Source organism: Pteropus alecto, unplaced genomic scaffold (genome assembly GCF_000325575.1).
Source record: "Pteropus alecto unplaced genomic scaffold, ASM32557v1 scaffold3, whole genome shotgun sequence".
NCBI lineage: Eukaryota > Metazoa > Chordata > Mammalia > Chiroptera > Pteropodidae > Pteropus > Pteropus alecto.
This window is the reverse complement of record NW_006442484.1, coordinates 19,119,383-19,136,655: the sequence shown is the minus strand read 5'-3', so window position 1 is coordinate 19,136,655 and position 17,273 is coordinate 19,119,383. Positions and strand designations below refer to the sequence as shown.

The 17,273-nt window shown below is 31.6% G+C and overlaps 1 protein-coding gene across 1 annotated transcript in view; it reads left to right on the top strand.

The window, feature by feature from the left end:
• LRP1B (LDL receptor related protein 1B) overlaps positions 1-17,273 on the top strand; it is a 1,653,662-nt gene that overhangs the window by 772,558 nt on the left and 863,831 nt on the right. The window contains exon 5 of the mRNA XM_006921044.1: positions 2,774-2,902. Coding sequence (XP_006921106.1) covers positions 2,774-2,902 — 129 coding nt within the window. The remainder of the gene's footprint in view (positions 1-2,773; positions 2,903-17,273) is intronic.

The window sequence follows — 17,273 nt, the reverse complement described above, 5'->3', positions numbered from 1 at the left end:
TGCATGTATCTCTTTCTCCTGAATCTCTTAATTAAATCCATAAAAAATAACCATAATCGATTTCCTTTGTTGAACATAATAAGTAAGGGGTTACATAGTAATCATTATGGAAGGTCTCCAGTGGAATAGGAGATTCTTTTACTTCTTCTGCACTCTTGAATGGCCAGATCTAATCATCATTTACACTTTCCTGAAGCCATATTTCCAGGATATTTTCTGTCCTTAAAAGGAGAAAGAAGGCAGCATTACAAGTAATGACATGCCTATTCCTTTTCAGCCAATTTCGTGGAATCATATCAATGTCACAGCAATGCATTCTGGCTAAGGAGAAAGAACAGAAGAAATCATTAATCACATTGCTCTCCTGGATAGCATAATCATATCAGAAAAAAAGAAAATAAAGTTGAAACATCTGTAAAAATAATTAAGAAGCATTTCTGCCACTGTGAACTGGATTTTACCAAATATAAGATTTAATTTATTTTATTATCACTATAGACTTAGCTTTAAATACTATTGTTTCTATCTCCAAAGTTACTTACTTCAAACAAGCCATTGATGAATGCAAGCTATAATATAAAGCTAAAGAAATCTAAGAAAAGTGCAAACTAATGTGATACAAATGCACAATTTTCAAAATAAAATAGCCCATTAATTTCTCAGTAATCTTTTTGTTTTTCCTTGATAAATGCCTTCCTTAGTTTGAGAGGTCAGATAGTGGTGGGGCTGAGAGTTTCTGTTTGGTCTTTCTGGTGACCATCCTCTATCCTGACATTATCTCATAGTCCCACCCTGAGTCATCTCATTAGCATAAACTCAGATGCATTCCAAAGGACCACTTTATAAATAACAAAGGACACTCCTATTTCTCAAAAAACTACAAGGTTTTTAGGAACTTTGTGCCAGAAACGGAAGCTCCAAAGACAAAACTCCATTAATAGGCCAAAGTTTGTATACTCTATTCCATTTAGGGACTAAGTGAAACAAAAGCACATTCCAATTAAGGAGATCTGCCTACCATTTACAAATGTGTTGCCTTTTCATTACACGGAGGTCACTACAAGAATGTCCTAACTGCCAAAACTAAGTGACAATTTCAATATCTGTTTTACTGGATTTCTTCATTGAATGTAACACTTTTGAACACCTTGATATTCTTGAAATGCTCACCTTTTTTAACTCCTTAGATTTCTCATGAAATCTCCTGCATAGGAAGCTCATGGACTCCTCTTTCTTACCTGCCTTTTTCATATTGGTGTCCTGGAGTATTTTGCTACAGACAAGTTTTTCTCACTTCCCCTTTCTCTCTCTGTGAGATCTAACCCCCTGCTATTTTGTTATATTTTGTTTTTAATCTATTACCCATATGCTATTAACTCCCAAATACTTGTCAGTCATTTACTCAAGAATCCCCCACAGATTCCTCAAATTTAACACATTAAAACCAAATTCATTATTTCCGTCCATGATATTGCCACTCAAATTTATACTTTATATAAAATTGTACCACCATTCATTTCCATCATAACCAATCTTCACACATTGTCTATTCTATTTCTTAAACATTTGGGTCCATTTCCTTTCCTCCATTTCCCTTGCCACTGACTTAGTTCAAAATATAATGACTTCAAAATACAATTTTTGTGTGAAATTAGCACATAACTAATTTTCTAGGTCTTTTCTTTTATCTGCCCCTAAAACTACTTCCCTGATGTCATCTCTTACCACTTGCCTTATACACTCCACTCCACTTGACTCCTTACACTTCTTTGAACTCCTCAGGATGTCATCCCAGTGCCTTTTTACATGCTATTTTGTTAAACTGGAATGCCCCTGATCTCTTCTTTTTATTCAGTTTGAGGAAATCCAAATTATCCTTGAAACTCAGCTCAATATGCAGCCTTCACTTAACATTCTCCCTCTAACTCCAAGAAGTTTAACTTCATGTTTCTCTCATAACTAGAGTGTTCCTCTAGCATAAGGACAGCCATAGAATCAAAATTATATTTCATTAGACTTGTTTCATTGAAGGGTATGAATTATGGTTTATCAATTTTGTTTTCTTTGAGGATTGGTACAGTATGCTTAGTACACAGAACAAACCGAATATACATATTAATCTAAATTGTTAGCTGACAGGATTTTTTTGTTTGTTTGCCAGGTTGGTTAAGAATCATTAAGTACCTGCTTTTTATAGAGATTTGAACAAGTTGCTGCAGGAAGGAAGCATTGGGAGTGGAAGGAGAGACGGAATATAAGGAGGATCATAGATATTAAAACAAAGTTTAATTAAGATGAAATTTCTCTTTTCAATAAATGCTTAGTAATTTCTTTTTGATTTGGTGAGGTGGTTTGCATAGCTTGGCTCAGACCTCTTATTTAATCTGTTCATTGCAAACTATGTTAGTAAACTAACGCTTTGTTAAAATAGTGAAAAAATCAGTGTCATAAACATTAGAAATATTTAACAAATATCTATTTGAGTGTGTTTTATACCTTTGCAAAAATATGACTAGTTCTAGCCTGTTCATTAAAAATACTAATGAAGCTTCTTTTAAAATAAAAAGATCTGATATTAAGTTTCATCTTATATCTCTATAACTATTAAAGCAACAATAGTTAGCTGATTTTAAAATTTTATTTATTTATTATTATTTTAATGTGGTTTTGAAAAGTCTATTTCCAAAGTTTGAAATAATGTTTTCTTCAAAAAAAAAAAAAAAAAAAGCCCAACAATAAATTTGCTTAAAAATGATGACAACTTTTCTTTTAGATCAAGACGAATGTGCTATTTATGGTACTTGCAGCCAGACCTGCAGAAATACATATGGATCCTATGCTTGCAGTTGTGTGGAGGGCTATATAATGCAGCCAGACAACAGATCTTGCAAAGTCAAAAATGGTAAGTTATCATCTTTTTTGTCCTTCCAGAAAGGTGTTATAATTTTTTCTTTCCTTATTTCCTTTTTGTAGTTCCTTTTGATTAGAAATGTAGTAGACCAATATCGACATTAAAGAAAAAGATTTTTTGTTTTATTTTAACCCTTTGATCCATACTTAGAAATCCAGAGAAATTTTCAGTTGCCACTGATCCTTACATAAATCCTTCTCTTACAGGAAGTTTCTAATTAACAAAAATCTGTTCAAAAGAAATTGATTAATTGATTTGAATTACCCATCTCTCTCCTGGACTGTGCAATAGATTCTTAACTGGTTTTTGTGTTTCTGCTTCCCCTCCAAAATTCATACTCCACATAATAGTTAAAGTGATCTACTAAAATACAAACCAGATCATGCCATTCTCTTGCTTAAAATCTGCCAATAACTTTTACTCACTTTGAGAATAAAATTTAAATTTCTCACAGGACCTATCAGGGCCTAAGGTCTGGTACCATTTACCTTTCCAATCTTATCTCCCACAGCACTTCTTTCATCACATTCTGGTCATACTGGTTTCCTGGTCCTTCTTCACCCACATTGCTCTTGACTTGAAGTCTTTCCACTTGCTGTTTCATCTGCCTGCAATACTTGTCTGTATGATGTATACATTATCGTTCAAATCTTAACTAAAATATCAGCATTCAGAATGACATTCTCTGACCATTCTCTTTAATGGAATATACCCTTTCCGTCACTATTTTATTTCCCAATTTTATTTAATTATGCACACCTCTCTATCACTATATGACTTTTCATTTTATTTTCACTATAGCACTATCATTTAAAATGAATTAATTAATTTATTTGTTTTACATCTGACTTTCCCAGAATAATATAAGCAAAACTTGTCAGTTTTGTTTGCTGTTATTTACTCAGTTCTGATCATTATCTGGAACATATAGGTACTCAGTGATTATTTGTGGAAGAAAAGAAGGAGAAAGAAAGGGAAGGAGGGAAGAAGGGACAAAATGAAGAAGAGAAGGAGAAGAAGAGAGGAAAGAAAGGAAAAGAAGAAATTATCTTTTCTTTCTAGTTAAAATTGCTAAAGCAAGTGTTCCACTCTTAAGTGTTTGAATTTCATGTTTCAAAACTGCCTGCCTTTTACCGCTTATCTGAAAATGAATCTAATGGTTTCTACACAGTGTTTAGCCTTCTATAAATACTCAGTGAGAGTTTTGATTTGCTAATGAAATAGCCCTGAGATAAACTAGTAAACAATAGGATAATGCTAATTTTTTGTGGGTTGAATTAGGTTGGAAATAATATAGGAAGATATTATACATGATATTCCACCTGGCTTTTCCTAACTTCTCCAAATCTGGTTCCATTTCATGCATTTTCAAATTATGGTGTTTTGATAAAATAATGAATGCCCTCCTACCCACTTTTATTAGCAATTGAAAAATTAGGCATGGGATGTGATTCTCTTTTGAAGTCGAATTGAGCAAAGCATTGGATTTGTGCAGCAAGCTGCTGCTTCTGTCTCCTTTTATAACATAACCTCATGTTATAATTTCAAGGATTTCCCTGAGATAGTGTGTTTAATTATTTACAAAACATATTTGTATACAAAATTGCAAAGACAGAAATTCTTTTATTTTTTGGTTTATTGTTTGAATTATTGACTTGGTTTATGAAGCCCTGTTTATTTTGGGGGAGCAATCCCTGAGAACAATTAGGTAAAGTTATGTGTTCTTCTTTTTCCCACCACTGAGAGTTCCGATTTTAAATATTGATGGACTAAGGAAGTAGAAGGCTTGTTCTTTGCTGTTTCTATCGATCCGTACAATATTGCTGTGGATACACAAGGAGAGTGTAATGTAATAAACCCTATACAAAAAGAGGCACTTTCTCTCTTCCTACAAGGAAATGGTTTCTGACAATAACAGAATGTAACCAGAGAGGGATGGTTCATGATAATGTAATGCTGCACAAAGGAGATTTGCTGACTAGAACTGATAATGGAATAGAACTGATATATAAATGCCTTCACTTCTAGGTGGTTGGCTTGATGATAATATTAGCTTACAGAGTTTGAAAAATACACAGTTTCCATGGGAATGTCTGTGGTTTATAGTTTTATGAAAATAAGTTGCTAGTAATATAATAAATGGGCACAAATCTATAACATATTGGTTCTAAAGGTCAAATGGATATTTAAACCAGTATATTTGTTCAATTCAAAATTAAAATTATCAGTTTTGCTTTAGTTTTTGCATATTTACAATAAGTGAACCAAAGGATTTTTTTTGGCTTTATATATGTATACCATTCCATTTAATGCACCAGCTTTAAAATGTTTATGGCAATTTAGTCACACTCTAGTGTTACTATGACTGATGGGTGTTAGGAAAAAGTTATAAATTAAACCACATTTGTCTTAAGGCTTTGCCATTCCTCCTTTTTGCTACCTGGCTACTTAGACTGCCCCCTCTTTTTTTCTTCCTCTATAATTCTACCATAAGGGACTTTATAACCTGACTTTCCTCCATGTCAAGCCAGAGTTCCAGGGCTCTCAGAAGCTGGGGATGTGGAAACTAGGGAAGATTAGAATGGGCTGGATCAAGACAATGGATGTGTCTGTAGGTTTAGAAAGAAAGTACAATATAAAAATATCAAATCCAAAGATACAATGAGGAGATATAACTAGACCCTAGAGGAAGATTCTGCAAAGGCCTTACTAGATGATGGGAAAATAAAAATTCCTAGAAGTGCCCTTTTATGTGAAGGCAGAGAAAGGCAGAGAGACAGTTGGCTGAGAAGCTGCTTATAAATGTGATGAACTGGGTCAGCACAGAATAATATTATGTTCATTACCCAACTATTTACCTCAAATCTTGTTTGTGAGCCTCATTTTTAATGTGACAATTTATAGTAATTAGGTAAATTAATTTAAGTTAATTGATTATCCTTCCTTTGTAGTATAATTCCTGAACCCAAATAAAATTCATAAGCCTTAAGAGCACTTTTGAAAAATAACTCAATAGGGTGAAAGACTTAAGGCTCTGTGGCAAATGAGAGAAGATATTCATATTAGATCGGAGGCATTTTTATGCCTGTTAATTTATGCAATGCAGACAAATTCTGTTCTTTTCTACAGTTAGTAATATTGACCTGACTACTGACATATAGAACCAATAATTTCAGAGTTGAGAGGAAGTTCAAAGGTAATCTAGTTCAACTATCTATTTGATATCAAAATAAATGGAAGAAAGTCTACAGTGACATTTAAAAAATAATTTAATTTAAATATACATGCTTGATAGTACTATGTAGGAGGTGACATACTAGAATATGAATGTCATGATGGAATGTTCATTAATTTGAATGGAACACACATTAAAAGCCAGTAATTTTTGAATTAAACATTAGGACTTGTCATTTAAAAAAATATTTTAAAAATAACTGTCAAAACATTGATAGATATCCAGTAAAACTTCCTGTATATTTTTATTTTTTTGAGATTAGAATTCTAATACTTGTCAAATCTGAAAATAAAGTGTTTTTTTTTTTTTTTAAATTTAACTTACTTTTTTTTAACTAATCTAGACTTATTTTGATGTAGAAATATGTGTTGAAAGTGGGCACTCAAGGCTGAAAGTGAGCCGGTATAGAACCTGTAAGAGTGAAAGTAATAGCCAAGGGTGTGTAATCTATGAATGATTGGCACTTTTACTCCTGATTAGACTGTACTTTTCAGTGTCCTAACCACTTGCTGAAGTCAGGCACTTACCCCAGCATATAATTCTATGGAACCTGTATGGCTACTGATTGTACTAAAGCAGTAGCAGAATGAAGAGCACTAAATTATTGTATGCTCATCAGTGTAGATGCACTGCATTAAATGGTACCATGGTAGAGAGAGTATACCCCTTTGCAATGGAGCAACTGAAGCAGTGAGAGAAGAGAACCCATTAAAGAACTTTGAGATTCTATCACGACTTATACTTTGCTATTCACTAATTAGGGGGCTGAAGAGTTAGACTATTTAGGCAATGGAGCTCTTAGTTATAATTAATAAAAATCATAATCTCTGTATAATCCACAGAAGCATATTTCTAGATAGTGTTAGGAAATGTTTTTAAACTACTCCCTTTTTTCTTTGCTACGATTCTTAAAAAAAAAAAAAAAAGAGAGAGAGAGAGAGATAGAAATAAAATGAAATATTACTTTCTATGGCTCCTACTTCTAACCTCTAACTTGATTATCATCTACTACTGTACAGTTATTTTTTTTCTTTTGAAAGGTCAAAGAATCATCCACGGTTTTCTGCTCAGAGTATTAGAGTCTCATCAGGCACACATAAAGCTTGGAATTCAGTTATTAAAATATAATTTCATTTTTGTTTCTTTTTAATAAAATAACCCTATATTAAAAGGTAAACGTCCTTAGGAAGGATAACATTAAGTCTTAGTAACCTTGATAATTTATGAGACTAGTGGATCAGATCTTTTCTCACATATCATTTGGCTAAGAAGGGCTTTCTGTAGAATGATATGTGGTTATGTCTTGACACATGAAGATTTGCTATTCAGAGTTTTTATTTCATTATTCTTAGGTAATCCACAGGTCTAGTTCCTGAACAATTTATCATTTTATTGAGACATAACTGTGAATAGCACTCGATAACATGATGGTATATATGAAAAACTCTGAGCTAGGCTTGAGCTTAGTAGACCAGCACCAGCATAGTAATCCAAATTTGTTGTTTTTTACTCAGTCCCACACGCATGGAGGAAGTTATGTACACTATAGTAAGTGGTAGGCGGCAGAGAAGTAGCTCAGGGCCTGGAAAGAGTACATGCTTGGTAAATATTTGTTGAACACTTTAAGTAATGTCCTGAACATTCAGGAAGCAGAATAAAGACACCAGCATGTTGAGGATCAATAAAAGTCAAAAGGCTGGCATAGATTCAAATGACAATGGGGTATTTTGCCAGTTTTATCCTATTTTTCAAGTCTTATGCTGCTTTTTTATGCTATAGTATTAACATCAAAGAGTGGTTTGGAAAGTTCTGCATAATCTCCATAAATGTGCCCTCTTCACCAAGCCCTTCCACAGATAGTCATATAGTTCTAGTGTGCTTCCTGTGCAAGTATATCTGAGAACACACAACCCCTCTTGCAATCCTGCAATAGGGCAGTATTGCCTAACCCTCTATCCTATAGAAATATCAGAGCTTCACCAAGCTGCCTGTTTGGCCATTAAACATCCTCTATTTGGGGGAGTATTCCTACCCTACATCTTCCTGCCCCTTCACTCAGTTGGAAATCACAGTTCATGATGGTCCAGGGTTAGGATTTCTGTGGAATATTCATTTCTCAAATTAAACTTTACACTTTTTTTCCTACTCAAACACTGATTATGAGTTTACCAGTGTTAAGGTATAAAACTCCTCAACAATACTCTATGTGTGTGTATTTTGAAGTTTGTGTGTTTGTTGTTTGTTTTTATTTTTATTACAGGATATCACTTTCATTGTCTAGCACCTTTCCTGACATCTTAAATCATTTTTCCAGCAACAAATTTGCAAGATTGATGATCATGTCTTATGTGTCATGACACATTTGATTTACCCATAGTCTAAGAAAATATCAGACACAGAAAAAAATGAAAGTCTTTCATTTTCTTTACTATATAACATTTTAACTGCAATCTAGATGAGAACTTCTTTATTTGGGTATGAAGAATTACATGGCCACATGTATGGACTCTAGATCTGACAACCGATGAGCTTTGTTTTTACAAACGGCACAACATATAGGTACAAATTTCTATAATGCTATGTATTTTTTGTAGAATAGTTATTGAGCTATTAATTAAATCCTTAGTTTAGAATGTGTGATAGATAATATGCTCTACAATTAACTCCCTTTTTTTTGTCTTAATTTTGGACAAATATAATGAACAATAAACAGAAATGAGGCGTGTTTAAATTTGTAGAAATAACAAGGGTTTTAATTTTAAGATGAGGCAAAGATATACATATGTATATGATTTTCCTATTGCTTTGTTTGGGAAAAGTAGAAGTATATAGCTATTTAAATCCACAAGGAGTAAGGAGAGCAGGGCTTAAAACCTGAAGGAAAGAAGAATATTTTGTTCTTTCTAGTAAGAATTTTTTTGCCCAGAGAGCCTTCAAGGCATTCCCTGTATCAGTTGTAATGGACAAGGTAATAACAGCAATTAGAGAATGTCCTTGGCATTCCTTCCCTCAGAGTCCTTACTTGCCCTTGACTTTAATGACTGATATTCTGCTTATTCTCCCCACTCAAGCTGCTTAGAGTAATTTTAGTCCTGAGATGCGAAGATATGTTGTATTGATTGCAATTTTAAAAATGTGTGAGCATTTTCTCTTAACACTAGGACTCACACAGCCTCCATCTGTGCTTTCCATAAAAGATAATTTTTGCCAAATGATTAGATGAACTACATCTTAATAACCTTTAGAAGTTTAGAACAATGTATTGTCAAATTACAAGGAATATATCTAGTAAAATAGCTAGAAATTTGGTATATAGTCACTATTGAATAGATAGAATAAATCTGTCTTTTTAATAGCATATTAGAAAATTGATATCTTAAATATAGGATATATATTTACATAGTTTGGCATCTCTGTCAGAAAACAATGAAATGACTAAATGAACTTTCCTTTTCCCACTTCTAGATAATGAAAATTCTTCCATCTACCTCCTTCTTCCTTATTCTAAGGTGATGATTTCATTTTATATTTCTGAGAAAATAGAAGCAAGCAAAAAAGAACTTACTTACCCTGAACTTTATTAAATCTAGCAATCTATCTGAATCCAGAACTTATCAGGCAGCTGTCCTCTTATTTAAATCAAAGAACAAACTTTTTAGCATATAACTTATCATTATCTCCTCCTGAATATTTTCCCTTTTAAAGTAGCACATTCACAGAATTTTTCACTCACCTTACTGGGCAATTTTTCTCAGTTTATTTTGCTGCATTATCTTTATTTTGTCAGTATTTTTGGCATGATTTAGTGTTCAGTCTTTTGGACATTTCTCTTTTATGGATTCCCTAAGTGCTCTCAGCTTGTATCATGGCTTAAAAACAAACAAACAAAAAAACCCAAAAAACAAAAAACAAAAAACACTGTGTAGAACTTCTAGAAACTGAAACTCATCAGTTTTTATCACCAATCTTGACTTCTTTGTTGAACATCAGACTCACTTGGATATTGAGATCCAACTCAATATCTACATTTGGAAATTTAATAAAAATATCAAATTCTATGTGTCCCAAACTCTTGATTCTCACCCCTTGTAACAATGCTTTCCCTAATGTCACTGCCATTTACCCAATTATTCAAACCAAAACACTGGAGTCATCCTTGACTCCATTCTTTCTCATAAAACTTTTGTTTCAAACTTTTAAATATATTCTAAATTGTGCTATTCTCTCTAGGAAGCAGCCCACATTCTCATTACCACCAATGTTTTTACCTTTCTTCATAAAATTTATCACTACCAAATAATAATAAATAGTATTCATTTACTTGCTTATTGTCTATTTCCCCCATTAAAATATAAGCTCTATGATAACAGGAATTCTATTAGCTTTGTTAACTGCTGTATCTCTAGCAGCTACAGCAGTGTCTGACAGAAGCTAGCTGTGTTCAATAAATATTTGTTAAATGAATAAACGGATATGGAAATACTGAGGCAGTATTTTCTTTTTAAGATACAAATTAAGTGTGGCTTTTTAAGGATCCATGTTTTCAAATAGAAACTATTTTATGAATAGGAGTTGTTCAAAGGCAAAATTTTAATGACCCAATATCTATTACATTTTAACTCAGTCTTTACCAATTATAACTTAGAGGGACATATCTGAATTGGGAAGAATGTGGTTTATAGGTAAAATAGTTTCATCTTGCTACATTTAGAAAGGTGACTAAAAAATTCAAAAGTATCTAATGTGAATTGACCATTCTTAGACTGTCTGCTAATTTTAAGATTCATTCAGTAACCTAAAGTTTGAATAAATTATACTCCAAAATTTTGAGATTAGCCATCCTTCAATGGTTATTAATTAAATTTATTTTATTTTTCTTTAAAAATCATGATGCATTATTTATCTCATTTTACTTATTGAAATACACTATTATTTTTAAACATTATTCAGTGAAATATCTTCAAAACATTGAGTAATCCATATTCAAATACCTCTCCATGTGTCATTCATGTATTGACCATTTACCATTTGCCAAGTAAGGCCTTTCGGATAATAGAGGAGATACCAACTTGATCCGTTGTCGGACCAGCTCTTTAAGAAACAGGGAATTGTAAGGGCTGCTAATTTGCAAAATAGGATTTTTTTTTTTTTTTTTTTAAGTGGAGAAGGCATATTACTTGCAAAATAGGATTTTTTTTAGGGGGCATGATATTATTGATTTTAGTTGTTTTTATGAAATGATCCTTATTCCTGAGGAACAACATATTTCATTGCTTCCAATTCATCACATAATATTTCAAGTAGAAATATCCTCTAAATGAAGGTATCAGTATTTCACTTGTAAGGTCTAAATAACAAAAAGGTTATTAAGGTTGTTATTTAAGGTTTATAGTTAATTTAAGTTTATCAATAGTTTACATGGTGAGCTTTTTACAATGCCAAAGACAAAATTAAAAAACACAACACTGGACTGTTGTATCAACACTAAACTCATCAACTTCTCTTAAAACTGACCCTACTTTCTTTTCTGATTTTCTTTTAATAACATTATCACTCTCACTATCTCCCAAATCTAAAATTTCCACATAATTTTTGATTAATATCCCTCATTGACTACATAAAATAATCACTACAATTTAGAACTTCTATTTCATTACATAAACCCATCTCTACTTAAGAAATCAATGTCATTTATTTTAGGTTCTTATTACCTTTTTTTCTGAGAAATTAAAATAGCATTTTTGTGTTCAGTAATCTCTATAGCCAATGCCTATGTCCACAAGTCCCCCCCACCCCCCACACACACATAATTTTGGGTTACTTTCCTTATAATTAAACATAAGATTAATACTTTTCTCTATTTACATGTATGGAGACTAGTATGTTACTAAACCTCTAAGTATTCTCTGCTGATTACTCTTATCTCAATGACCTCTGCTTCCAATAGGAATATTGGCACAAATGGTTGTTCGTTCTTTCTGTACTGCATCTATCTAAACAGAAACAAAGATATTTTTTTCTTTCACCTAACTCATTTCTAACCTCACTTCAGAATACCATGACCAAGGCAATGTGTAAATAAGACTTTTATATATTACCTTCCCATCTGATATGAATTATGCTATGCCATTTTAAAAGTAAAAGCAAAAACAGCTTAAAAAGGTAAATGGGAAATTTATCCATCTCACTTTATTCTACTCACCTGTACAGTATCCTATGCATCATTTCCAACTTTATCTTAAAGCATAGTTTTGATCATGTTATAGTCTCTAAAATTTACACTGGTTCCGATTGCACCCCAAATTAAATATGTTTAGCATTTTGACATTCGATAACCTATGCAATCTTTCCTCAACCTATTTTTTCTGCTACTATAAACTTTGTGATTTTGAATCCAATTCTTTTCAATAAGTGGCTAGGTGATATTAAGCAAGTTATTTAAACTCCATATAACTAATTTTTCTTATCCATAAAACGTGGATAATATTAGCATCTAATTTATAGGTAAGTTGTGAGTATACAATAAACTAATAAATCTGAAGCATGAATTGCAGTTGTCTGGCTCCTAAAATATTTTCAAAAGGGGTTAGCTATTATTATTATTATTCTGAAGTACTTCTACCACTCATACATGCTCTACCCTTCAGAAAACTGAAAAACTGAAGTCAATACTTTGCAACACGTCCTAGTCTTTCCCACTTCTGTGCTTTTGTTAAAGCTGTTCTACCTGATTTTTTTTTTTTTTCCATTTCTGCATGTCCAATTCCAGTTCTTTCATTAAAGCAAGGCTGAGATCAAATGCCATTTCTATTAAGGAACTTTTGACTCTACTAAACAGATATGTCTTAGTCTGTTTGTGCTGCTATAATGAAATGCCACAAAACAGGTAGCTTATAGCAACAGAAATATATTTCTTACAGTTCTTGAGGTTGGAAATTTGAAATCAGGGTGCTAGCATGGGCAGGTGCAGGCTCTTTCCCAGGCCACAGACATTCACAGACATATATCCTCACATGGCAGAAAGAGATAGGGATTTCTCTGGAGTCTTTTTTTTATAAGGATAAGGCACTGATCTCATTCATGAGGGTTCTACCTTTATGACTTAAGCACCTTCCAAAGTTCCTCCGCTCCACTACTCATAATACCATTATCTTTGGGAATTAGGATTTCAAAATAAGAAATTTGAAGGCCACAAACATTTAGACCATTGAAAGATATATCTAAACATTCTTTGAAACTCAATGCCGCTATACATATTTTTTTACGAATGGTACCAAACCTGACAAAAATATAAAACTTTTGAATATTTACCTCATTTTTTCTACTAGATTATATACTTCTTGAAGGCAAACTATCTTACAGATCTTCAGATCCTAATTGAATGCTTTATGTCTTAAATACTAAAAAATAAAATTAAATTAAAAAAGCATTTGCATCCAATCAAAAATTAGTTCAATATAAACAGTTTGTGACAATAAAAGGTAGTACTAAGAAAAATTATTACATAATTGTAGCAATACACATTATTTTGCCTTTGCCCAATACTGCTAATAATGCATTTTAATGTGATTAAAATTAGATTCATGTTTATTTTTCTATAAATGTGATAAAATTGTTTCTTCCGAAATATGACATAATATATCCTTATTTGAAGTGTCATTCAGTTCAGTAAAGATATTTTTCCATTAAAAAATAGTAGAGGATAACAGAGAAACAAATTTGTTCATATATGTCTGAGAAAGGGAAAGTATTTCAAACATATCTTTTTTTTTTTCACTTATATGATGCTAACTTTTATTTGTATTTTTAACTTGGTTCAGTTGACATTAATCTATAATTTATTACATTATTTGAATAAAATTTTTCTCTCTTTTAAAAATGGAATGATTTTCTCCTAACATTTCATATTTAACTTTCTGTTCTTGCATAATTATAGATTTTTTGAAATGTATTCTCTACACAAATTGCTCATTTTATTTTATATATTAGTAGTTTACTTTCCAAAGGGATTTGAATGATTCTTCATTACAAGTTGTTAGCATTCTTACTCCTCATTTCTAACTTCATCACATTTTTCTTATTTTCAAAGACTTCATATAATTTGTATATAATAAATTAAAAGTAAAACATTTAAAATTTTTCTTTCAATTATTTTAAGTTCATACCGGTTAAAAAATAATTTTTTGTGATATATAGATTACACTTTATTCTCATGCTTTTTAATCTTACTCTGACTCTTTACATATACTTTATATGCAAGTTATTATTTAACCTTTTGTCAAGTTGAAACTGGGATTTTTTATTGATTAATTGATTGATTTTTATCTTTGTCCCAACAAATATTGAGGTGTACCTATTGAACTTCATAATTGATAATAATTCATAACTGCAGGATTAATTAAGAGAAATCAGAACACGATATAACTAGATGATATACATTTATATATGTATAGGTACATATATATGCATTTATTATATACATAATAATTATAAGGTTTATATTTATTTGTAAGTATCTGAATTCATACTTCTGATCACTTAAAAGAAAACTAGCTGAATTAATATTCTTAGAATTAAATGGAAGAATAGAAAGTTTAAGTGAAACCTTAAAAGTAAGTTTTTTCACTCTGAAAATATTTATTTAGCATTGGCTATATGTCTAAATCATATTGTTATTGTATATAAATACACTTTTAGTATATTTTTGACTATGAGAAAATAAGGATATCATTGCCAGGAATATGTTTATAGTGGTTTGGAATTTAAATAGGTGTTTTTATGAATCTAGTCAAATTAGCTTTCCTATGTTTCTAAACTTCTCTTTTAAATTTATAGTTTTAAATCAATTTTTAAAAATTGTATCACTTATTAATATGACATATGTTATAGAAAGAAATCACTTTCCAATTATACAAGACACAAACACACATCTCTGTAACTGGGAGAGAAAATACTGTTTTTTATACTGTTGTCATATGGAGAGTGGTGAAGAGAATGAGGACAATTTTCCTTCTCCAGAATGAATCAACTGACAGCCTGTTGGAGAGGTTTATTCAACCTAAGTCTTGGTTCTCTAATTTATAATATTGACTGAGTGCTTTCTTGTGTTTCAATCTCTTCTATGTGGAGAGTTAATATTTTTATTTCTCACTAAGTGTTGATGTAAGTATTCTTTTGACTGAAGTAATCTAATGCGGTTTCTACTGTTCCTTTGGGAAAATTGTCTGCTGACTCTATGGATGGCATTTGATAAGAGTATCACATTTATTCTGGTCAGTTGCATATTAGAGATCAGAAGAGGTGCAGTTAGGGACCAATGACCTTTGCCAGGCCTATACCAGCTTTCATAATGAAGTAAAAATATATATATATAGTTAGCTTCTGATGATTTTTGTGGCTTCTTGTGTTTCAATTGTTTTCTCTTCTTTTCACTCCCATTCTAGGCCTTAAGTTTATTTATCTAAAGAGAAAACCACCATTAATAATTAGCAGAGACCATTAAATACTACTTCAACATAGCATATCATGACTAATATTATAAGTATCTTTTTTAATAATGACAATCATTATTAAAAAAGATACTTATAATATTAGTCAAATGACCATTATTAAGTCAGATTATGTTAAATTATGAAATATCTGATTTTATTTTTATGCTTTTCTATTTATCTGAAGCTTTAAAGGTATTGTTCGATATGTTTTTCATTAAAACAATCAACCAATTTACTCAGAAAGCACTATAAAAATCACAAAGATTGCTCAATTGTGTCAAGTAAGTATTGCCTGTGTTGATTATTAATTCACTTTATCTCAGTTTCTCAAGAGAATCTCAGTGCTCCTCCTTCGTAGTCCGGCTTCTCTTCAGAGAATGTTTATGAGATACTTAAATTTACTGACTAGTAGCTAATTAAGAAATTATTGTCTACATGTGGACATCTCATAAAGCTTGGTAACAAAGAAGTTTTCAATAATGATTCATTTGTGAATGAGATATGATTTCACTAAAGGTCATTTTAGTTGTCAAATAAAGACAATGATCACTGACAACAATGTCACTATATCTTTGTTAACCTCATAAGAGCCATCTAAGACCTCTTCATAACCTGAGAAATGCACAATCTAGTAGGTTTCAAGACTGCCAAGGCCAATTAGAAAATAACAGAGCTAGGGGAAGTTAAAAAAAAAAAAGGCTGGAATTCCAGATTAAGGAATAGCAACAGACAAGTATTACATGGTTCAAGATGGTTTCAAGAGATTAGGAGAGAAGCCAACTGGCAAACCAAGCTCAGATGTGGTTGCTTAACTATGTTATGTTAAGCAGTGATAACTCATAATTTTACTGATACTTCTGAGAGAATTCTTTATGATAGAAATAATTTAGCATTTTTGAGACTTTGTTTTTGTTGGTTTATACTATGCAGGCTAGGACAAGTCTGTTTCTCCACTGGGAAGAAACTGTTGGGCTAACCAATTTTATAATCTCCTTAAGCCTTTTGTTGTTGTCATTTATTTATATTTGTTTTGTTGTTTGAATTAAGTCAAACACTTTTAGTGTCTTTCTGAAGGAAGAGAAAAACCTATGACTTGATGGAGAGAATTTCTTAGGGGGTAAAAATTCAAATATTCATGGAAGGTGTTTAGATGCATTTTAGAGTTGACATGTTAAACCTGCAAGGAGAAATGCAAAATCGTCCTCATCGTAGAGCTCTTCTGTCTGAGGAAAACCCAAGAAAATTGACATCCCTATTTCCACAAGAAATGATGGAGATCATTAAATAAGAGTTAAAAACTTTAGACTTATTTAATTATATTAGTCATAGTATATGCATTTGCTTTCTCCTACTTTCATAATTCTCAGTATCAGTTTCTTGAATGAGCAGACGATTTTTATAAAATTTTCTGAATAACCTATCATTCTCTGGGTTTCAATCATAGGTTAAAAAAATTATTTTGTAACATTTCACAGAATGTTTCTAGAGAGTTCTACTCTGCAAGAGTCCCATGTGTCTTTTTCACTTATTTAGAAAATTTGTATTGAACGGTCACTAGGTTGCAGGCTTTTTTTGAATGCTAGAGACACATCAGTGCAAGTTGAAATATAATAAGTCAGAAAAATAATAAATAAAT